A 23,142-nucleotide genomic window follows, 5' to 3' on the forward strand; every position below is an offset into this window, starting at 1 on the left:
CCACCCCCCTCCCAACCCCCCCCCCCCCGGCAGCGGTCGCGGCATCGCTTTGCGCGCGGTGGACGGCGAGCTTCGAGCGCGCTCCGTCGGGCTCCTGCGGACGCAAGCGCTCGCGGCCATCGACTTCCCTCTCCCAAAGGCTCCTCCTAGGTGTTGCGGTCGGAGTGGATGGCCCTTTCTTTGGATCCCCCCCCCCACAAGCAGTGTGGTGCAATGGAATCCCCTCCACCCACGCCCTCCTTGTGCGCGCGGCCCCTTCACCTCGCCCTCGACGGCACAAGGAGAGGGGTTAAGGCGTGCCGAGGGACCGTTTCCCCGGCTCGCTCCCGAAGGCCGCAGGGGTGGGGCTGCCAAGGATGTGGTGCCGTTTTAGCTGGCTGCAACTCTTCAGGCCAACTCCCCTTCCCTTGGCCCAGTCGAGTTTGTGGCTGTCACTTGCCGGTGGGATTCTCCCCAACTTACAGGGCACTGTCTGTCGAGTGCCTTGACTTCCAAAGGTGTCCCGTGCAGAAGATGTCTGCAAGTGATCATAGAAGCAGAGCATCTCCATGCTACTACTAAGGATACGCCATGCGGTTCGGACAGGGCTCTCTGATCACTTCTTTGCAGGTGTCCCGTCCCCCCATTATTACACTATTTCCCTAAACAATTTCATGTATCTCCTTTCTCCGCAGCAGGTTAATATTTTGCACTTTCTCCCTGGCCTCCTGACTTTTTCTTCTGAACTCTGGCCACTGGAGGATTGGCTTTCCCCAGAGCTCTGGCCTCAGTTTTGGCTAATGCACGGCATTATTTTGCACAACTAGTTTTGACTGAAAATACATGAACTGAGAGCCTTAATCTGGGAGAATGATGGGAAGCAAAACAGCACCCCACATTAACATGCAAGTGAGAGGTTTAGGGTGCCTTTGTGGGGGCAGGCCTCGGTATGGCCCTCTCCGTGCTGGCTGCTTGATCTGCAGAACAACAGCAACACCCCCAGATCCTACAGATAACTCTTATCCTCATCAATGTTATCGCCAAACTGTAGAACTGGGAGGTATCTTTAATGGTCTGCTCCGAGTGGTCTCCTTTGGAAAGAAATAAGATCCTTGTAGATCACAAATGTGTGTGGGGTGTTAGCAAGATCCCGAAGATCCCTTAACATAGATTAACTGAATCTCTACACTTGCTGAAGACTGATCCAGGTGGGCAGCCGTGTTGTAAGACTGTAAGAAATCCTAAGCCTGCTCACCCAGAAGCCAGTCACACTGAGGTTAGGAAAAGGTAAAGGTTTCCCTTGCTTGAAAGCCAGTTGAATCTGACTCTAGGGATCTCTGTTTCCAAGCCAAAGAGCCAGTGCTGTCCAAAGATGTCTCCGTGGTCATGTGGCCGGCATGGCTAGACACCAAGGCGCACAGAACACTGTTACCTTTCCACCGAAGCGGTACCTGTTTATCTACTTGCAATTTCTTGCTTTCGAACTGCTAGGTTGGCAGGAGCTGGGGCCAGAGATGGGAGCTTGCTCCGTCATACAACACTCGGGTCTCGAACTGCTGAGCTACCGACCTTCCACAGCCTGCAGTTCAGCGTCTTATCCACTTGAGCCACTACAACTATGTATTTCATGGCAAACAAGTGATTTTGCAAAGCACTATTTGCCATCTGATGTTACTGGAGGGTCAGGAGATGTTTGCAGGGGAGAGTCCTCTAGGCTCTCTCCCCTCCCCTCTTCCCAGCTGGACTCTGCGACCGGGAAAAATCAAATCTTATTGGCTGTTGGGGTGGAGTTGTATGTGTGTGGGAGAACTGGTGGGCAAAAGGAGGGTTACGTCAAGAGTACCTTCTCTCTTGACCACTGATTCTCCCCTGTAAAAGTGGTATGTCATCATTACCAGGCAAACACATCTTTGGAGAACTCCTGTTTGCTGAGATAACTGGCTGTCAAGCCTGTGTGATGAGGCCTGCAATCATCCTCTTGCATTTGTGATGGGGATGATTACAAAAAAATGATAATAGGGTACTCTTACTTTTTTAAAAAGTCTGTGTTTATCGACAGAATCTGCCATAGAGATTGTGAATAGGAAGGGGAAGGGGCAATTAATCTTTCAGGATAGTGGTGCTTGCTAGGTCACTTCCAAAGCATCCAGTCAAAACCAGTTCTTCTAAATACCCATCACTTCAGAATCATGCAGGTCCTTTTGATCCCAGGTGTGTTCTTTGGAGATTATCTGATCAGATTTAAAGCTGAATTTGAACATTTAAAGAGGAGGAGGAGGAGATTGGATTTATACCCCACCCTTCACTACCCAAGGGAGTCTCAGAGCGGCCTACAAACTCCTTTCCCTTCTCCTCCTCCTCATTATCTGATCAGATTTAAAGCTGAATTTGAACGTTTAAAAATAACTTAGATTTGAAAAAGATAAAATTAAAGAGTGCATATTATTGTAAGTGCCTAATTTTAAAGTCTTGAAAAACATAAACAGAACAATAAAATATAGCTTTAAACAGATATATTCTAATAAAGAAGAAGTGAAGTTTTCCTCCATGAAAGGTCTCCCTGAATGTGAAGGTGTTGGGAACCATTGTGCAACGGGTCACGAAGGGATCTCCATGGGCCACTGGCTCCCGGGGGGTAAGGTCATTGCTGGGGAGGCCTTATTCTCACCAACCTAAATCCCCATGTAGACAAGGTCACCGGAGTAGGCTGGGAAACAGCAGCACCCTACATTGGACCCCGGACGCGACAGCTAGCAAGCAGCCAGGTTCAGCACCAGCTGAGCGTGACTCAGAGGGACATGGCAGGTCTTGCTTCCTCCCGTGAAGAGGACCATGGCTGGCTGTTACTGCATTTTGGCCTCCACGTGGATTAATGGGATCGAGCAGGCACAGTGCAGACACTAGAAAACAAGGGAAATGTATCAGTAGAATTGGCTGTGGAGCCTGTGCATGTGTGATTGCATGCATGCTGAAGAGAATTATTTGTAAACTAGGAAAAAGGCCCGTTGTGGAAATAAATACAACAGCATCTAGAAAGAGGCTCTGGGTGAATGCCCCGGCCTTGGACACTCAGTGTCAATTTGCTGTGGCGACCTCAGCAGGGTATAATGACACGGAGTCCACCATTTTCTCCAGAGGAACTGATCTCTGCTACCTAAAGAACAGTTGCAATTTTGAGTGATCTCCAGCCCTCACCTGGAGATTGGCAATGATGGTTCCCCAGAAGGGAATAGTTGGTTTGGAGGGTGGAGTCTATGGCTTTGTACCTGTCTGAGGTCCCACGCCTCCTGAAACCTCACCCTCTCCAGGCTCCATCCCTCACATCTCCAGGAATTTCCCACCTGGAGTTGGCAACCTATCTCCTTCCCAGCCAATCATCAACCTACCTTTATTTCCCCCTCACTCTTCACCTTTCCACCCCCCACATACCTGCAGCCTCTCCCGTGCTCTGAAGCCCTGATTGCTATGTCACATTGGCTGTCATATGGGGGCCACCTCTGCAGCATATAAGGATACAGAGCCCACCATTTTCTCCCTGGGGACTGATCTCTGCCATCTGAAAAGCAGTTGTAATTCTGAGTGATCTCCAGCCCTCACCTGGAGATTGGACACATTTTACCTCAGAACAGCAAACTGTTTAGAATGTTAGAGGCAAAAGCCAATCAAGTTGCATATGCAAACGACCTCTGTGTTCCAAGGCAAAGGCCAATGAGGCTGCATATGCAAATAACCTCTGTATTCTGACTGGCTACGGGGTGGGGGGGAGAGGAACAGCAAAATGTTTAGAATGTTGGAGGCAGGACTGAGGCAAAGCAGCCAGTGGATAGGGAGACCCTCTGAATGACAGATCAGAGAGCAAACTGATTTTGGAGCGTGTGGAATGTTCTAGAGAAGTGCCACCACCATTCGGCTTTTATTTATAAGGGAGAGAACGAACTCACTAACCGTATGTCATTGACCCAGGGGAAATGCCTGCAATACAAATAGGACACACCTATGAGTTTATACCAGCATTTAAAGTGAAGACTACATTTTGATTCATTCTGGGTTTGCAAGCTGCTTGTCACTTGTTGGCCGTTTGCTGTGAGGGATAGTTTTGAGGAGCACCCATATCTGCTTTGAATCCTTGCTAGATGCAAGTCATCGTAATTACTAGAGATCCAAACTTAATGTCTCCAGTGTGGGCTGGTGAATGGGAGGAGGGAATGAAAACAAAATCTTGGCTTGAGTCTGGATATAGAAAGGCTAACACCACACACACACACACACTCCAATGCCTCAAATAAATCACCCGTCTTTCCTCCCAATCCCTGAGAGTGCTTTATACACAACAGCTTTTCTAAGCAGGTCTTCTCAGAGTCCTACTCGGCTTATTCCTAGGAAAGGGTTTTTAGGGTTGTATACTAATTTTCCTGGAGTTACTCCCCTTAATATGCCTGTCGTTAATGTAGGGTAGAAAGTGAGACAGTGAGCAAGCCCCCATTTTAAAACAGAGGCAGCTTTCGCATTTGCACAGTAGATTTGGGGAAAGCAAACCTGAATGAAAGCTTTCCATTTGAAAATGCCTTCAGACAAGCAGAGCCCAGTAGAGGAAGAGGCCTGTGAGGCGAGTTGGCAGTCCAACTACTTAGGGCTGGGTCTTGTGTATCCCATCCCTTTCACCTCTGATCATAGTAGCTATATGTCCAGTTTGCATATAGTGTCCAAGAAAACTCCTGGCGCGAAGCAGGAAGGCTCTTGCCTTTTTCCTGCTCGGTGGAGAGTGACATCTAGACTGGAGCAGGGGTGTTATCGGAAGGTTCAGTATGGGGGTGGGGGCTTTAGTTTCATGGGAGCACACATCAGAATCCAGAGCACGCTCTTTAACGGGGTCAAGATTTAATTGCAAAACACAGCCAGCAGCTGTCTATTTTCAGAACATGTTAAAAGAGTATTTAATATGTTTAGCATCTAATGGTAGCAAAAAGTCACCTCAGTGCAGGTGGATGGCCACTTTACAGTGCAATCCTAAGAACACATTCCTGGGAGTAAGCTGCATTAAATACAATTGCATAGGATGCTTCCGAATTGGGAGCGCTGGAGCAGGGGTGTTATCAGAAGGTTCAGTATGGAGGTGGGGGCTTTAGTTTCTTGGGAGCACACATCAGAATCCAGAGCATGCTCTTTAACGGGGTCAAGATTTAATTGCAAAACACAGAAAGCAGCTGTCTATTTTCAGAACATTTTAAAAGATTATTTCATATGTTTAGAGTCTAATGGTAGCAAAAAGTCACCTCAGTGCAGGTGGATGGCCACTTTACAGTGCAATCCTAAGAACACATTCCTGGGAGTAAGCTGCATTAAATACAATTGCATAGGATGCTGCATAGGATTGCACCGTTAATTGGCTAAAGGTATTGGGCCGAGAGCCAGAGAAAGAGAACAGTAACCATGTGAGCTCTAAAGGATGGGAGGAGGGGGACTGCCCCCACCCTGCCTAAGTGGCACCCTTGGCAAAGCGCCAGGACGTGTCAGTTCTGACACCATCGGGGGTCCTTGAAGCTTGCCTTCCCCGTGCCTCAGTTTCCTCCTTCTTTCTGCAGGCCAGGGCAACTGGAAGGCTATTTGAGCAAGGTGAGTGCTGAGCATTGTGAAGATGTTGACACAAGCATGACTGAGATGCTTACACAGGGGACGATTCCCTCTTGTAAATTCCACAGATCTTGCCCGTTGGAGCAGGAACCTGGGATGGTGGTGACAGTTGGGGGAAGGGTGCTGTGGGACTGCAAGTTGTGTCTGTCTCTCTGGTATCACCAGGGAAATGCCTGTGGGCTCCAGGAATGCAGATAAGGACCTCTGCGCCCTTCTCAGCCGGCCGGCCTGCTAGCCAGCTAGGGTTGTGATCCAGGTGAGTCCTCAGGAGCAATGTTCCCTCTAAGCTGTGGGGTCTTGTGAGCAAAAATTCTACTTTGTGAGCTACTGGCATTAAAGTTGTGAGCAAGCAATATGGCTACTGCATAAATTAGCTTGCTCTGGAGCCATCCTTCCTGAGCTAAGACAAAAAATGTGTGAGCTGGAGGCTGAAAATTTGTGAGCTAGCTCACACTAACTCAGCTTAGCGGGAACACTGGTCGGGAGTGGAACTGGGAGTCTGTTGAGCCGGTCATCCTGCCTCTCCTGTGAGCATCTGCATCGGGGTCTTTAAGTGGCCGGTTGAGAGAAAGCACGTTGGGGTGAGCAAAATCAAGCAGAGGCTGGTGAGTTTTGCACATGGCAGCCTCTGAGCACTATGTCCATTGGAAAGCACAGTGCGGTGAGAACACCCACTTGATCCCCTGGGTCCGTATGGGTCACAATGACACTCCCCATTCCCTATTCGCTGCATAGAGCAGGCCAATGGAAAACTGGGAAATAGATCTAACAACTAAGTACATGCCAGACGTTCAGCCAGAAGCTTGACTTCCATATCCATCAATTGACCAATTAGTCGAAGCTGTACAGTGGACTGTGAGACCAGCAGTCTCTTTGTTAGGGCTTGTTATTCCTGCTTCGCAATACTAACCACTGTGGATCTGTGAATTAAGAGCACCCCCCCCCAATGTGCGGAGCTGTTAACATTAACCCATCACAATAATCTTCAGTGCAACCCGCTGCCTCTAGATGAGGGAGCTACTTGCAGTCGTTGCTAGTGGGGGGGTTCGGTTTACATGGATGGGATGAACGGTGCCTCGGCTCCCACCTTCTGCCATGGCACTGCAGGAGGTGGCATGGGGATCACTTTGGGGGCAAGATGGATTCTATGGGGCAGTATCTGAGCAATTGTGTGGGGGGGAGAAGCTGCCCTTCCTGTCTATCCCACCCCTTCCCGTCTTCTCCTGCACTGGTTTCTTACTGCTCTTGACGAAGTTTCGTCAAGTCCAAGGGTCTACATCTCCCTAGGCAACAAATCCCCACCCACTGGCCCTTATCGTTTCATCTTTCTCAAGAATGTCAGTCTCTGTTTGCTTGTGGGGCCTGAGCTCTGAGGTGGAGATAAGGCCCAGGCACGGTTGCCTCTCCCCTCCCTCCTCATGGCTTCCTTTCCCCTGCTCCCTGAGCCAAGGCCCAACACCCCCCTGCCTGTCCTCGGGGTCCCCAAGCCTAGCCAGCCCTAGCAGCCGAGATTCACCCTGCAGCCAGTGTCCAGGGGCAGCAGGGCTCTTTGCTCTCTCAGCCTTGATGCGGGAAGGATTCTGCTCCCAGGAGCCAGACTACTCTGGCTGTCCTTTGCTGCACACAGTAGTCTCCTGCCCTGAGTCATAGAATGTGAGAGTGGGAAGGGACCTTCGAGGTCATCTAGTCCAACCCCCAGCACTCTGCAGGAGCAGAGCCAAAAGGCAGCCCTACAACATACCCGAAAGAGGGTCATCCAGCCTCCGCTTGAAAACGTTCCACGAAGGAGCATCCACCACCTCCCGAGGCAGACTGTTCCACTGCTCAACCACTCTTAGAGTTAGGACGTTTTTCCTGATATTTAGCCAGTAACGACTCCCTTGTAATTTCCACCCATTAGATCTAGTCTTGCAATCTGGAGCAAGAGAGAATAGATCTCAGTGGACATTTTTGTTTGTTTGTTTTATATTTTTTATTTCAAAATATCAGCCTACAATAAAATCTGTAATGCAGTTACAGCAAAAAAAAGTCACACACGGTTTAACCCATAACTTTCTAGAGAGTACCTTATTAACAAACTGACTTCAGTGTAATTCACAAAGCAATGGCCGTACTAAACGTCTGTTTCCCGTGTTGCCTTCTGAACCAAAGGAAGAGGGAAGGAGGATGGAGGTGGAACTAGTATGTCTTTTCACAGCAGCGGCAGACAGGGGTGGACGTTAAAATGGCCCTGGGCAAGCCAAGCTGAGAAGCCCCCGTGGTAGTAGAAGCCATCACTGCAGAGGCCACTGCTCATAATGGACACACGGCTTCCCCTGCGACCAGGGGGCAGAGCACGATGAAGCAGCCGAGCTAAGTCGGTGTGCCAGCCCTGGCTGAAGGAATTCCTGGGGGCTTGGGGGATGAAGTCTGGGAGTGGTGGGATGTGGGGAGGAGGAGGAGCTCAGCAAAGTTGCCATTTTCTCCAGGGGGACAGATGTCTGTTGCCTGGGGGTCAGTCGTCCAGCCATCACGTGGAGGTAGGGTTCCCAGGTCTGAATGCTGCACCAGCGGGGGGTGGGGAGCTTTCTGGGCATGGGGCAGAGCACCATGATAGGCTGACAACATGCAGAAGTGCCACCAGCACGTCAGGGATGTTGTGCGGCGACACCCTTGTTTTGGGGCAAAACTCTATGGTGAAATCAGCCTCAAACCATAGAGTTTTGCCCAGAAATAAGAGTGTCACCACACACACAGGGGCGGCTTAAGGCTCTGCCCTAAGCACTGACCAATCTTGGTGCCCCCCCTCCTTTCCACACTGACCCCCAGTCCATTTTAGTTGCTGACCTGTCTGACCAGATATACAGTGCAGGTTGCAGCAATACAAAAATGTATTCTACTGTACAAACTAAGCCAAGCTTGGCCTACCTAAAGTTCTTTTCACCCTTTCCCCAACTTTGTGGTGCCCCCTTTGGCCCCGGTGCCCCGAGCACGTGCTTAGTCTGCTTCATGGTTAATCCGCCCCTGACCACACAACGTCCCCAACGTGCTGACACTACATGACATCAGCGCATCACGTTTATTTCCGGCAACGTAGCTGTTTTGGGGTGGGGTTTCCTCCCGCCAGCAGGCTGGTTGGTGGGCAGAAGCCCAAAAAACCAGGGGACACCCCCCCCCACTCACAACCGAGGAATGACAACCCCAGGTGGAGATTGACAGGACCAAGTAGCCCCTGAAGAGCTGGCAGAGTTGCTGGGGCTTGGCTCTGACTGTTCCTGGCGACCAGTGGCCCCCTAGGGCAGAAGACCACCAGGGATTTTTCCTGCAAGCAAAATGGCCCGTCTGCCAGTCTGGACTGGCCGTTTAATCTACAGGGGACATTCCTGGTGAGCTAGAGGCCCTGGAAGGCCACTGGTGACCAGGAGCAAGCTGGGCCCAGTGGCCTCTGTGGTGAGGAGCTTACACCTTGGTCATTGTCACTGCAGCCTGGTTCCAAGTGGTGGAGACCCTGCAGCACCGTCAGCACCATGTGGCCCAGGTGGCTCAGTCTGAATGTTCCAGTCTGAATGCTTTCCTGAGCAGCACAGGAGGGGAGGGGAGGGTTCAGGGTTCAGTAACAGGGCAGCTACTTGGCATTCAGAAGGTCCCAGGTCGAGTCCCCGGCATCAGGCAGTAGGTGACGTGAAAGATCTCCACCTGAGACTCTGGAGAGCAGCTGCCAGTTTGGGTAGACAATACTGACCTTGATGGACCAAGGGTCAGATCCAGGGGTCATTTCCTGCAGAAGCGCACAGGAGCAGCGCTCCAGCAGTAAAGAGCCCAGGGGGCGGGCACATGCAACAAGCCCCGCCCCCTGCTCCCAGCAGCCCTCAGTCAGAGCAAGAAGCAGCCAGGTAAGTTGCAGAGCCCCCCCCCCGCCCCCGGTCAAAAACAGTCCAGTGGCACCTTTAAGACCAAGGTTTATTCAGGCACAATCTCTCCCTCCCCTGCGAGGACAGATCTGCATGTCCCCCCCACCCCCAATAGCTAGCAATCCAAAACAGTCCAGTGGAGCCTGAGCGGTGGGTGTTGCCTTCTGACACACTTCCGGTGACGTCAGGGGGCATGGCATATGCTAATGAGTTATGCTAATGAGTTATGCTAATGAGCTCCTGCACCTCTTTTTCTACGAAAGGACCCCTGGTCAGATCCATTGTAAGGTAGCTTTAGGGGACTCCTCCCTGCCCACCCCAAGCCTGCCGGAGGATCTTGGCACAGTGGCCCCTCTCAGTGAGTGAGGGGCAGTAACCACATGACCTGCCCTTAAATTGCTGCAGCTCACATTTAACAGGTTTTGAAACACCGTGTTGTGTGAAACAGAAGCAGTCCTTGCCTGTTTGCTTATGTATTGTTCACTTCATTCACAGCATTCTTCTCTCTGACTGTTAATCCTCACAACAGGTTCAGCTGAGTGTGATGTGAGAGAGACAGGCCCAAGGTCCTGCAGCCAGCTTCCGTGGCACATGTGGGGATTCGAACCTGGGTCTTCCAGATCCTAGTCTAATACTCTAACCACTATGCTACCCTGGCTCTAAGCTTACCCCTCCTTATTCCACCTTCATTGCTCCTTTGCCAGTCCTTCTCCAACGGAGACTGTACGCTGGTGTGCCCCACAGTAGGAACTACAGAATGGACATTCACAATCTGCATCTGCTGGACAAGAGATGGGTGAATCTGGGACTGCGACGTGATGAGTGAGGATGGTGTAGGAGGGTAGGCCACTTGGCGTTGGAGTTGCTGGCAAGGTGAGGCTAGGAGTGGTCCAAGCGGAGTCCTCAGGATTTAGGAACCCATCTCCACCAGCGGTGCCCCAACAAATGTTTTTTGTGCTCTTGTTTATTTGTGCGTGACACTTGGCAGAATAGCACCAGTCAAAACGGCAGGTGGTGGAGAGTCAGGCTTAGAGTTCGTTTGTATTGTTTATGGATTTAAGAACTAAAAAAGACATAAAGTGTTTCATAATTCATATCTCTTTAGCTTGGGGAAACGATGACTGAGGGGTGACATGATTGAGGTTTATAAGATTATGCATGGGAAAGAGCAGGTAGAGAAAGAGGTACTTTTCTCCCTTTCTCACAATACAAGAACTCGTGGGCACTCCATGAAACTGCTGAGCGGTCGGGTTAGAACGGATAAAAGGAAGTCCTTCTTCACCCAAAGAGTGATTAACACTTGGAATTCACTGCCACAGGAAGTGGTGGCAGCTACAAGCATGGACGGCTTCAAAAGGGAATTAGATAAGCATATGGAGCAGAGGTCCATCAGTGGCTATTAGCCACAAAGTATAGATAGGGGCTCCGGGGCAAGTGATGCTCTGTCTTCTTGGGCTTGGGGGGGCCAACAGTGGGAGGGCTTCTAGCGTCCTGGCCCCACTGGTGGACCTCCTGATGGCACTGGTATTTCTGGCCACTGTGTGACACAGAGTGTTGGACTGGATGGGCCTTTGGCCTGATCCAGCATTGGCATCTCTTATATTCTTATGTTCTGATCTCATTTGCTCTCACTCCTAATCAGTGAGGAACGTTCGGCTGAGACACTGTCATGTGTTCAAGACCTGCTCCGTTGGCCATCACTGATGTGCCCTTATGACCCAACCCCCAGTTTTCACCCTGGACAACTTGTCCCCAGCATCACTGGACACTCTGTGGTGGGGCTTCCATGCCAATGGTGTTACTGAGAGCCCTAGAGAATCCATGTGGCTGCATGCATGTGGCTATTGCAGGATCAGGGGGGGAACTTTGCGGTATCCCCTCATCCTGCTGAGGAATGTGACTCTGAACCAAGGAGCAGCGGCACTTGCAGCACTCACCACCACTGGGTAATGTACCCCGTGCATTCATTTTAGGCAGTTAGTACACTTTCTGAGGTTTTCTGGGGATTTCTGAGAGGGTGGGTTCCATGTTCACAATCTCTGTCTCTCTCTGGAACATAGCTACCTTGCTCTCCCAAGCGGCCCTGGTCTGCAATCAAAGCCCCTGCTTTGTGGTCGTGAGTTTCCCTTTGCAGCTCTACCCTGACACCTACTGGCTTCAGCTGGAACAAGCTGAGATGCTGGTCTCTTCCAAAACCAGTCCCCAGTCACACCTGATACCTCTTGCCTCCTTTCTCTCACACATAGATCCCAATCTCCTGGGAGCCACTTCTTGATGCTCACACACCATGCCATGGAAGAATACTTGGCATAAGAAGCTGGCTCCTAAGCTTCAGTCAAAGAAGGAGGTGGCCTCAGACACCCTCCCTCCAGGGATACCTTTTTGCCAGGCTTCTTGTCTTTCTCCTGGTAGCATCTCATGGTCATCTTTATACAAGTGACCCTCCGTGAGGAGGGCAGAGGCTGAGAAATGTGCCTGCGCTCACTCACAGAGGGAATCTGTTGCAGAAGGAACAGGGAACTGAACCCAAACCCTAGAAGCCTGTGAAGCCGCCTTATACTAAGTGAGACTTTTGATTCATCTAACTCAATCTTGTCTACTGACTGGCAGCAGCTCAGGCAGCACAATGTGTTCTCTAGCACCGGCTATTTGGGATGAACTGGATCAAAACCTGAGACCTTCTCCATGCAAAGCTTGTGTTCTGCCAGGGAGCCACGGCCAGGGCTTTGTTTGCCCAGTTCTCTTTCATGTTAAAAACAAACTACTCTCTGATGTTTTTTGTATGATTCACATATGGACTCACTGCTCTGAACAGGTGGTAAGATGTGGAGCCAGCTGAAGTGGACAGTGCCATGTCTGTTCCCTTTTCTCCCGGTTGTGGAAGAATGAATGAAATGCAACTTGAAAAAGAGATGGAAAGAGGCCTTTGAAGTTGTTTCAGATGTTACCTGAAGGCAGTCTCTTTTTATTTTATGTTTTTAGTTATTCATAGGAAGAAACGATAAAGGCCACATTTAGGGGGGGGGGTAGTAGGATATGTGGAGGGATTCACTGCCTCAGAAGGAGACTTTTAGCATGGTGGGGAGAGCCAGTTTGGTGTAGTGGTTAAGTGTGTGGACTCTAATCTGGGAGAACCGGGTTTGATTCCCCTCTCCTCCACTTGCACCTGGCTGCATGACCTTGGGCAAGCCGTAGTTCTGACAAGAGCTGTCCTTGAAAAAGAGCAGTTTCTGTCAAGAGTTCTCTCAGCCCCGCCTACCTCCCAGGGTGTCTGTTGTGGGGAGGGGAAGGGAAAGGAGATTGTGAGCCCCTCTGAGACTCCTCTGGGTAGTGAAGGGCCGGGTATAAATCCAATCTCTTCTCTTCTCTTCTGGGGACGGGGCTACAGAATTCTCACCCCTGCTTTGTAGAAGAGCCACGGCATCGAAACAGCCCTCCAACTTGCACCCAGTCCAGCCACAAGTCTCATCCTCCTAGCTTCATCAGTGGGTGCATTTCTAAAGATGTCGTTTGTTACTGCTTCTCATTACCGCATGTCTGATGGGATCCGCAAACCGTGGCTGGGATTTCTTCCTATGGCTCGGGATTTCCGGGGTACAAAAACCACTCTCTCTTTCTCTGTCTCTCTCTCCCTGTGTGAGTTGTTTGTTGCCTTCTATCTTGCCTTATCTCTGAGGCCCAGAACAAACAGTGGTGTGTGCAGTCGTAGAAACTGGAATGGCTCTTTCTGCTGTGCCAGCCGTGTTCTGTTAGGGACAAAGGCCACCCCTGGCTCCGTGACCTTTCCTCTGGATACCGGGCAGTCTCACTTCCCCTCCAGTGCTGGGCCACGCTTCTCAAGGCTGATCTCAACGTGACTGATGGAAGGGTGTGGTGAGGAGAGTCCAGCCTTGAGTCCTGGGAGACGGCAGGCTAGATTCCAGGGTCACACGTAAGGCCTGGCGCTCTTCTTGCAATCGGGGACCCTGCTCCACCTCAACCCCCACCCCCAACAGCACCGTGGTGCTGGAGGACATCTGCGAGTTTTCTATCTTTGTCCCTTGGTTCATGGGGGGTGGAGGGGCTGCCCCTCAGAACATCCTGCATGGCTACCTCGGAGCTAATGCGGCCTTTTGTGTCTGTGCAAAACTCTGCTCTCCAGTGATATATGGTCCATATATTCATGTTAGTGTAAGCTGAGGGCAGAGACAGGAGGTGGGACAGCAGAAAGGCTGGCATTGACAGCGCCAAGAGGGCTTCCGTACCTAGAGACACTGTACATATCTCTATGCCAATCAGGAGCTCCCGCTTGTCCACACAGAGCTATCAGCAGGGCTATTTTTGGGCAGGAACGCACAGGAACAGAGTTCCGGCTGGCTCCCAAGTTGGCCACGCCCCAGGAACTCATTAGCATAATAGGCCACACCCAACATCAGAAACTCATTAGGATTGGCTACATTAGGGGTGTGTGGCCTAACATGCAAAGGAGTTCCTGCTCCAAAAAAAAAAGCCCTGGGTTTTGTCAACAAACAAGGTAAAGAGAATAAGAAGCAAAAGGTGGGTGTGGCTGGGTGACCACACTTCTGGTAACACGGGGGTGTGCCTAATATGCAAATGAGCTGTGCTGTCGGGGGTGTGGCCTAATATGCTGATTAGTTCCTGCTGTTGGGTATGGCCTATTATGCTAATGAGTTCCTGCTGTGCTTTTTCTACAAAAAAAGCCCTGGCTATCAGGATCCTACAGAATGGGCAAAGCCTGTATGCAGATGGCAGACTTTGTTAAAGGCACAAAAATGTCCAGCTTGGACAAAAGCTTGCTTATCCATCTATTAAAGTTTTGAAAAGTTAAAAATAAACTAGCATGCTGTGGGAGGAATAAGAACAGGGCTAAGACACATTGGCACTCAAGGAACACAGTCTGAAGGGCTCCCTTCCCATGGGCCTCCTGGGGGAAACTCTATAGTGAGCCATTGGCGGCCCTTGAGTGGAGCCCCAGATCTGCTGCTTCATTCTGCCCTGCCAGGTGTGTGTTGGACATGTGCATTTTTTGGGGGGGACATCAGCAGTCAAACCCTCCCAGCTCTTCAAGCATCCACAGAGTCTGTAAAACGTGGGAGGAAATAAAGATTTCATCTTGATGGGTTGTGGATAATTGGCCCCTTCCTGTACTTGGCAACAATGCTCCCTCTAAGCTTTGGAGCCTTGTGAGCAAAACTTCTACTTTGTGAGCTACCGGCTTTAAAGCTGTGAGTGGTTGATTTGGCTGCCGCATAAATTAGTTTCCTCTGGAGCCGTCCTCCCTGAGCTAAGACAAAAATGTGTGAGCTGGAGGCAAAAAACTGTGAGCTAGCTCACACTAACTCAGCTTAGAGGGAACACTGCTTGGCAAGCATGGGATGGGGCCTGAAGCAGCAGCCATGGTCTTCCCATGTCTTCCCAGCATGAAAGGTGTAGTCCGACCCTGGAGGGCTGAAGCTAGAGCAACCAGGCACACTGTAGCTGAAATAACACCACGTCTGATGGATTAAAGGGCAGCACGGACTGCATGGCTAGAATCTGAGCTAGCCAAAGCTGGCACAGCCTTCCACTTGACCGTGGATGTAATTCTTCTACAATGCAGTCCTAAGCAGCATTACACCTGTCTAATGGGCTTGGAAGAGTGTAACTTGGCAGGATTGCACTGTTAGAGTGAGGAACTAAAATAATTTCCTTGGTTATCTGAACAGCACTAAGTGTGCTGGGTTTTTAATTAGTCCCATTCCTTTTTAGTTATTCCCGTTTTACAGATGAGAACCTGAGAAGGCTCCAGTCCTAGGTGAAGTTTATTTATTTCAGCAATTTACTCCCTTTTCTCCCCCAATGGAGATCCAAAGCTGATCTATCTATCTATCTATCTAATTCTCAACAGTCGCCCCTGTGTGTGGATACTTATTTCTACAGATTGGGGGTACACTCTCTCCCAACAGATTTTTCTACAGACTCAGGGGACTTCATGGGCCTACAGAAAAATCCAAAAAGTTTTTAAAAAGCCCTCACGGAGGGAATCCACCCCTATACCTTTTGAAATGGCTGCCACAGGGATCTACTCTAGGCCCCACCACATCCACAGTGAGAGATAGATGGAGATAGCCAGAGAGAGAGACAGACAGGGGAGGAAGCAAAAAGTAGGACTGTATCTAGGATTGGGAAGGATTCCTCCTGCAGTATGAACAGTAGGGAGTTTTGAGCCAGTTCTGGGATGAGGATTGCCTGCTCCAGGTTGGGGAATTCCTGGAGATTCTGTGGTGAAGTCTGAGGAGTGCAAAGTTTGGGGAGGGAAGAGGCCTCAGCTAATGCCAGTATGCTATATGTTCTTAGCAGATAGTTCCTTTCACACCCAATTGATTCACACTAGAGGGCATGGATTGGGCGGGAGAATAAAGGAGGGGGAGCCGTGTGATCCCATATTAGTTAGGAATGGCCCATTTGGGGTGTGGGGGGGCAACCCTGGCAATTGAACTTCCAGTTTGTGTTTGCAATGAGAAGTGTGTGTGTTTTTGTGTGTGGGAGTTTGGGATGGATGACTGGTGCCAGCCACCTGAGCTAAAGCTAGGATGGAAGACTGGCATTGCAAGTTTAAAAGGACTACTCTCAAAGCACAGAGTCAGAAATCCAAGCAAGGGGGGGGGTTTTGCAAGCTCTGTGCAAGAAAATGGGAAGTGAACAGGAAGGAACACCAGCAGGGGGGGAATCCCTCTTGAAACTGACATGACTAGTTTGAAACTGACAAGAGTGTTTCCAAGGCTAGAGAATTCCACCCCCTCTGTTTCTCTGAAGTTTGGTAAACGTTTTGTTTGCACTGAGACAGTCTGTCTGGAAATGTACCCATTCATGAACTGAAAACAAACAAGCACTGTATAAATAACGCAGACCATGGAGTGCACAAAGGTCATGCAAAGGAAATTTATATTATAACAAAAGCAAAAATAGCAAAAATAACAAGGGACCACATATATCAGTAAACCAAGATTACATCATAAAATGTGCAAGTCAATAAATAGTATACATAAGTTCATAAGTAGTTGACGAAGACTCCGGATTTTGATCTTCGTTTCGAGGGTTCTTCTTCAAAGAGTTAACTACTTCATCAAGTGCTGATAATGTACAGAAGACTTCTATCATGTATATGTAGGAAAAATCCTTCACATAGCACTCATAAAGCACAGAAGCCTTCAGACTAGTAATACAGGAAAAATCCAGTCCTAATACTCATATAAAGCTGGGCATCTGATTAATAGTCGAACATGTTCTCAAATAGTAAGCCTCGAAACGAAGATCAAAATCCGGAGTTTTTGTCAACTACTTATCACTTATGTATACTATTTATGGACTTGAACATTTTATGATGCAATCTTGCTTTACTGATATATGTGGTCCCTTGTTATTTTTGTTATTTTTGCTTTTGTTATAATATAAATTTTCTTTGCATGACCTTTGTGCACTCCATGGTCTGCATTATTTATACAGTGCTTGTTTGTTTTCTTTTCCCATTCATGAACTGACATGAACCTCCATGAACAGCTTGAAAGTTCGTGGAATGTTCATGCCGGTTGACCTGCCACGAACTTCAGTCTGTGAACCACAAACCCACCAAAATTCATCATGAACTTTAGTTTGTGAGCCAGTTTGTACTGATCCCTACTCTATGGCATCATACCCCACTGAAGTCCCTCCCCTCCCCAAACCAGGCCCTCTTCAGGCTCCATCTCCAGGTATTCCCCAACCCGGAGCTGGCAGCCCCACTATGACCTCATACTGCAGGTGGGGAATGGGTTGGGGTTTTTTACATTCCACTACTTTAAAAAACAAACAAAACCAAAACCCTTTTCTCCCTAGCATGCAGTTCTCTGCTTCCTGCGATTTTTTTAAAAATATGGGGAAAGCATTAAAACAGGTATCCTGCATCCCTGAACAATCCATTCCACTGACCCAGGATTTTACTGTTGTTGCTTGACCATGTGTGGATCAGTCCTGGGCCTACGCATGCAGTGGAATGAGGTGGCAGAGTTTTGAGGATCACATTTTGAAATGCTCTCATCTGTGGAAACCCTTCCTGCAAGTAGATAACACAACTGGGAGCAGAGGAGGCTAGAAATGTGCTTCCTGGTGAGGTCACTTTCCCCCCCTGCGGTGTGTGCGTGTGTGGGGGGTGTTTTTACATGTGAAAGCATTCAAGATAGCACCTCCCTCACGTTGCAGTCTGAAGTGGTACCATTTGTTCAGTCTCTTCAGAATTCTGCTAGACGTATAGGCCCAGCCTTTCGTTGTTCAGTTGGCAAACGACTGGCTTTGGTGGGATTTAGTCTAAGGTCTCAACTCCCAGGCCCAGCTCTCCTCACTGCAAGGCACCGTGGTGCTGACCTCTTCCTGTTCCATCCCCACAGCGCTGCAAGGATCGTCTCAACTCGTTGGCCATCTCAGTGATGAACCAGTGGCCAGGAGTAAAGCTGCGTGTGACTGAGGGCTGGGACGAGGACGGCCACCACTCTGAGGAGTCGCTGCACTACGAGGGCCGTGCCGTTGACATCACCACATCAGACCGTGACCGCAACAAGTACGGCATGCTGGCTCGCTTGGCGGTAGAGGCCGGCTTCGACTGGGTCTACTATGAGTCCAAAGCCCACATCCACTGCTCTGTTAAATCTGGTAAGGGGAGCCAGGATTGGGGGGGGGTCAGCAGGACTAGAGGTGGGGGTTGTGAGGCCTAAGAGTCTTTGGCACAGGATGAAAGGCTTGGTGGAGTAATGCAAAAGTGAGGGAGGTGCTGTGAAAAGTGAAAGTCACTAGCATGCCATACTAGTGTCATTTGTGTGGCAGTGTGTGACACAGGGCGATTTCTCACTAGAGCTGCCTCGCACACAGCCGCCGTTTGCCCTGACACAAACATGTCAATTTCACACCCGAAGCTCCGGGGCTGCATTTTGACTCGGGGCTTTGCCCGATTTCCTCCGCAGTTTCGTGATCCTGGTTTTTGAGGATCATGAAACTGCGGAGGAAATCGGGCGAAGCCGCGGGTCAAATGCAGCCCCGCAGCCCCGGGTATGAAATTGACATGTTTGTGTTGGGGCAAACGGCGCTGCGCTGCGTGGCAGCTCTAGTGATAAATCGCCCACAGTGTCACAGTGTGTGACTTGCAGGGATTCTGCCCTAGTGGCTGATATGAGGTGGCTTAAGAAATTAAGCATCCTTGGCCTTTAAGAGCAGCTCAGTCCCCCCATTTATTCCAGAGCAAGTACTTTGCCCAGCTCCTACACATGAGGATCTAAGTCCTGGTTCACGCATGGAGATTACACCACTTAAGTGCAGCTGGTGAGTTTCAACTTTGAATGTTCCTTCCCATTAAAAACTCTCTGCAAACAGAAACCTACTGCAGCAGGGAAGAAGCTTCTGTGCTCTTTGCTTGCTCTGGGAATTCTGCAGACAGGTTTTAACATGGGGAGTGTTCTAAAAAGTGAGCCTCCACCTGCTGTCTCAAGTGGTACAATCCATTCTGCCGTGTGTGTGTGTGTGTGTGTGTGTCTGTCTGTCTGTCTGTCTGTCTGCCTGCCTGCCACCTCATTGCCTGGCTCTCTGACCATGTTTGGTATAACAGGGCTAGAACATGCTTTAAGATCTCAAACCTCCACAAACTGGTGCTCTCTCTCTCTCTCTCTCTCTCTCTCTCTCTCTCTCTCTCTCTGTGCCCTTCCCCTCCCCTGCACTTGAGTTAAGCTCTGTCCATTAGAGGGCAGGACTGAGTTTGGGTCAGCTGCAGGAATAGTGAGGAGAGCGGGAAGCTGAGTTGTGTATTGGGGATTAGGTGCTGCGGGGCTCCCCCTGTTGGCCAGAATACCACGCTTTGACTGTGGCCTCTTGTTCCTGTCCTTTGATCATTAGCATGACCCGCTGGTATCCTGGCCCTTTCCAGACCTACAGGGTCTCTGGCTGATGGGGAGGAGGTGCCTTTGCCCAGCTTTGACCTTACAGTGCCTGTATCAGCAGCCGGATCTCCATCTGTCTGAGTGCGACACATCAGGAGTGAGCTGCGCTGGAGAAAGAGACTGGCTCAGCCAGAGAGAATCACAGTCCCCCCACCCCACCCCTTTGGCACTGTGGCTTTTGTGCTTCCTTGAACTCCCCTGGATAGAGCTGTGCCGGCCAAGTAGAAAAGAGACATTGTCTAGCAGCTTCCGGGCCTTGGATTTTGGGTAACCAAAACCTTGATCTCTGCAAAGCTGCATCTGGCCGATATGTGGCAGATGTATCAAGGACTGAAGGTTTACATTGGGTGTGTGACGTGTCCCCTCAAAAACGGGGCATATTGGACTGCCAAGTGATGTCTCCAGAATACGTATTTAACATATCTGCTCTAAGCTAATTATAGGAAATGACTTTCACTGGTCAGGATGCTGTGTCCACTCTTAGATGCCTGCTTTTATAAAAGGGTATTGCAACCAGGGGTCATTTCATAGAAAAAGAGGGGCAGGAGCTCAGTAGCCTAACTCATTAGCATAACTTATTTGTATAGGCCACTCCCCCTGACATCACCGGAAGGGTGTCAGAAGGCAACACCCACCACTCAGGCTCAACTGGAAAGTTTTGCATTGCTAGCTGCTGGGGGGGGGATGTGCAGATCTGTCCTTGCAGAGGAGGGAGAGCTTGTACCTGAATAAAACCTGGTCTTAAAGGTGCCACTGGACTATTTTGGACCGGGGGGTGCTCTGCAACTTACCTGGCTGCTTCTTGCTCTGACTGAGGGTTGCTGGGAGCAGGGGGTGGGGCTTGTTGCATGTGCCCGCCCCCTGAACTCTTTACTGCCGGAGCTCTGCTCCTGTGCACTCCTGCAGGAAATGACTCCTGATTGCAACATCACAAAAGGCCTGGAGAAAGATGCCAGAAGTTGGAGAACTGGCGTGGTAGTAAATGACTGAAGGTGTACAAATTTGCGAGGAGGGCACTGGATACAGACTGCTATGATGGAAGTAGTGAAAAAGAGGGAAGGGAGAGCCAGCATCTTGGAAGGCCATGCCAAGAACACCCTTGTGAGCAACCCACCCGCAGGGTTTGACAGGGACAGTAGCTGGGGGCTGGAAGCTCTGGGAGGAAGGGGTCCTCCAGCATTCCAGGTGGGTGGATAGGATAGAGCGGCTGTCCCATGAGAGATGCTGGGCACAGAAGGAATGCCTTGGCCTGCATTGGTTGGGGAGAAGAGTATACTCTGAAGGATGACTCTTATGTGGATGGGACTGCTGTGTATCCGGGGCAGCTGGCTAAGTGCTTTATTAAATGGCCTTTATTTTTGTACCAAGCATGTGTGGCCTTTTCTGTTTGTTGCTCCCCATCTCTTCTTCCTCTTGGTTTCTGCAAGTTTCCCCCCTCGTTTTTTTAATATATATTTTTATTGAGTATATGATTCATATTTCATAAAAATGATTCATATCATTATACATTATACTCCTTTTCATTCATTACACAAGAAAAAACACAAAAATGAGGTTACATTCCAAACTACATAATTAACAAATTAAACTTAATCCCAATCCAGTTTGTAACCTCTTCTTTTCCTATTCCCTTATCCTACCCACATGTAAAACCACCATACAACTCCCTCTAAATCACGATTTATCTCTTAATACATCTTTTGAATCTTCCAATAGATTATTACTCATTCTTCTGACTTCTTTTCTGTTCATTCAGTCTTTATTGTTATTCTATCTACTTCTATACCTAAAAAAGAAAGCTGGATGGGGTTGCCTCTCTGATACTAAACTTATATCCCACCCTATCCAGGGCTCAGGGCAGCTCACAACATATAAAATGTACAATAAAACAGGAATAAACATATAATTAAAACCAAATTTAAAGCAATTAGAACAGGATGACAAATAAGACAAAAACAACAACTCCAGGGCAGCCCATAGTGGTATGGTCGTCAAGTAATAAATTACTGTGTGAAGGAGTTGAACTATATTTCAAAACTTTTTAAAAGTTGAACTTGCTCTTTCCCAAACCCTGAGGGTCAAGGCACAATATTTATGCTTAATGGATTAACCCTTTTCCCATTCCATCCGATACTAGATTGACTTTTACCAGGGAACCCTGTTGCTGAGGAAACAGTTCTTCTGGAAATGCTCAAGGTGGGCAGGCACCAACTTGCCTTGTAACTTACCAGGAAAGTTTTCAGTGGACCACTGGTGGCTAGAAGCAAATTGAACCAAGTGGGCTCTGCAGTTCTGGCAGCATCAAAATAGCTTCTTGGCACAAACCTGAAATGCAATAGTAATAGCCATAAATGTAAGCCAGCCCATTAGGGGAGCCTGTGCTCTTTGTCATGGTCTGGGGTGCATGGCCTCTGGAGTGTGGCCAACTCAGCTTGCTCTAGGGCTGTGTTAATAACCCAGTCTACCCCTGCACACGAGGCATAACCCAATTTGGGTTTCACTTGGTCTACATAGCAAAAGGAAAGCCCTAGACTCTTTGGAATGCAATCTGATCCTATGGACTATTTATTGCACATTAACAGCATTCAAAATTGCACGAGCTATTGCACATCAGCAACATCCCGACATGGCACAACTGATAGCACATCAGCAACATCCCGACATGGCACAACTGATAGCTTGCATTTCTCTAACGTCCCATGTGTGGAGACTGCTTTGGCAGGTATCAGTCAAGAGAGGATAGCATTTTTATGCCTCCCTTTGGTGCCTTCAGTTGTTTGGGATGGGCTCCTGGAAGTATAGTCAAGGGGTTCTGTTAATCAGCCTGCCTCTCATGTAGCAAGAACAAACCCTGAAGATACAGAGACATTATTCTAAAATGGCTATACTTGCACCTAGGGATCCTCTTTGTCTGGAGCTGCACAAGTAGTCAAAAAGTTTCACGTAGCTTAGCTCAGTGATTCAAACAGTGAGATTTTTATTCCTGTGGGGCTGAGGCTGAGGGAGTGTGGCTAGCCCAAACTTGATCGATACACTGTAGACCAAAAGTGGTCAAGGGAGAAAACCATCCAAGACCTTCTAAGCAAAAAGAAAATACTAAATACCCACATTTTAACTAAAGATCTGTCTGAAGAGAGCAGACGTCTACCAATATAGCATTCAACCCTTAAGTAAAGCCATACTATTACAAATTTACAGGGTAGTTTTCATTGTGTCTGTTAAACAAAGCACATTCTGTCACCCATCTTTGAGACGAGGTATAACTGTGTTTCAGACAGACTAGTTTTAACAGTCTGACCCACTAGGAACTATAGTTCTCTCTCTCTCTGTCTCTCTCTGTCTCTCTCTGTCTCTCTCTGTCTGTCTGTCTGTCTGTCTCTGTCTCTCTCTCTGGAAGGGGGGTAGATTAGAACCCTTACCAAACTACAATTGCCCCAATTCTCTGGAAAAGTTAGAGCAATTTGCTAAACACCTGGACATGCAGGACCCTAATGTTCTGGTCATTCCAACTTAATGCAGGGTGTGAATTTGGGTATGTGGCATCAGAGTTGAATTAACGATCTCTGTGAGCTGAACCTTTCTTTGGAAGAAGGTACATTTTGGCTCCAGCTGACATTATTATTGGTTCTACCCCAAGTGCCGCTTGCCATGAAGTAAAATCTCAGTTCTTTCTAGAAGCAATATTTGTGTTGTTGGTATGTGTG

At 49.0% G+C, this 23,142-nt stretch overlaps 1 protein-coding gene across 1 annotated transcript in view; it reads left to right on the forward strand.

Moving 5' to 3' along the window:
* IHH (indian hedgehog) overlaps positions 1-23,142 on the forward strand; it is a 26,926-nt gene that overhangs the window by 2,938 nt on the left and 846 nt on the right. The window contains exon 3 of the mRNA XM_015415365.1: positions 17,903-18,164. Coding sequence (XP_015270851.1) covers positions 17,903-18,164 — 262 coding nt within the window. The remainder of the gene's footprint in view (positions 1-17,902; positions 18,165-23,142) is intronic.

The sequence above is a fragment of the Gekko japonicus genome, unplaced genomic scaffold (assembly GCF_001447785.1).
Source record: "Gekko japonicus isolate JY-2015 unplaced genomic scaffold, Gekko_japonicus_V1.1 scaffold881, whole genome shotgun sequence".
NCBI classification, from domain to species: domain Eukaryota; kingdom Metazoa; phylum Chordata; class Lepidosauria; order Squamata; family Gekkonidae; genus Gekko; species Gekko japonicus.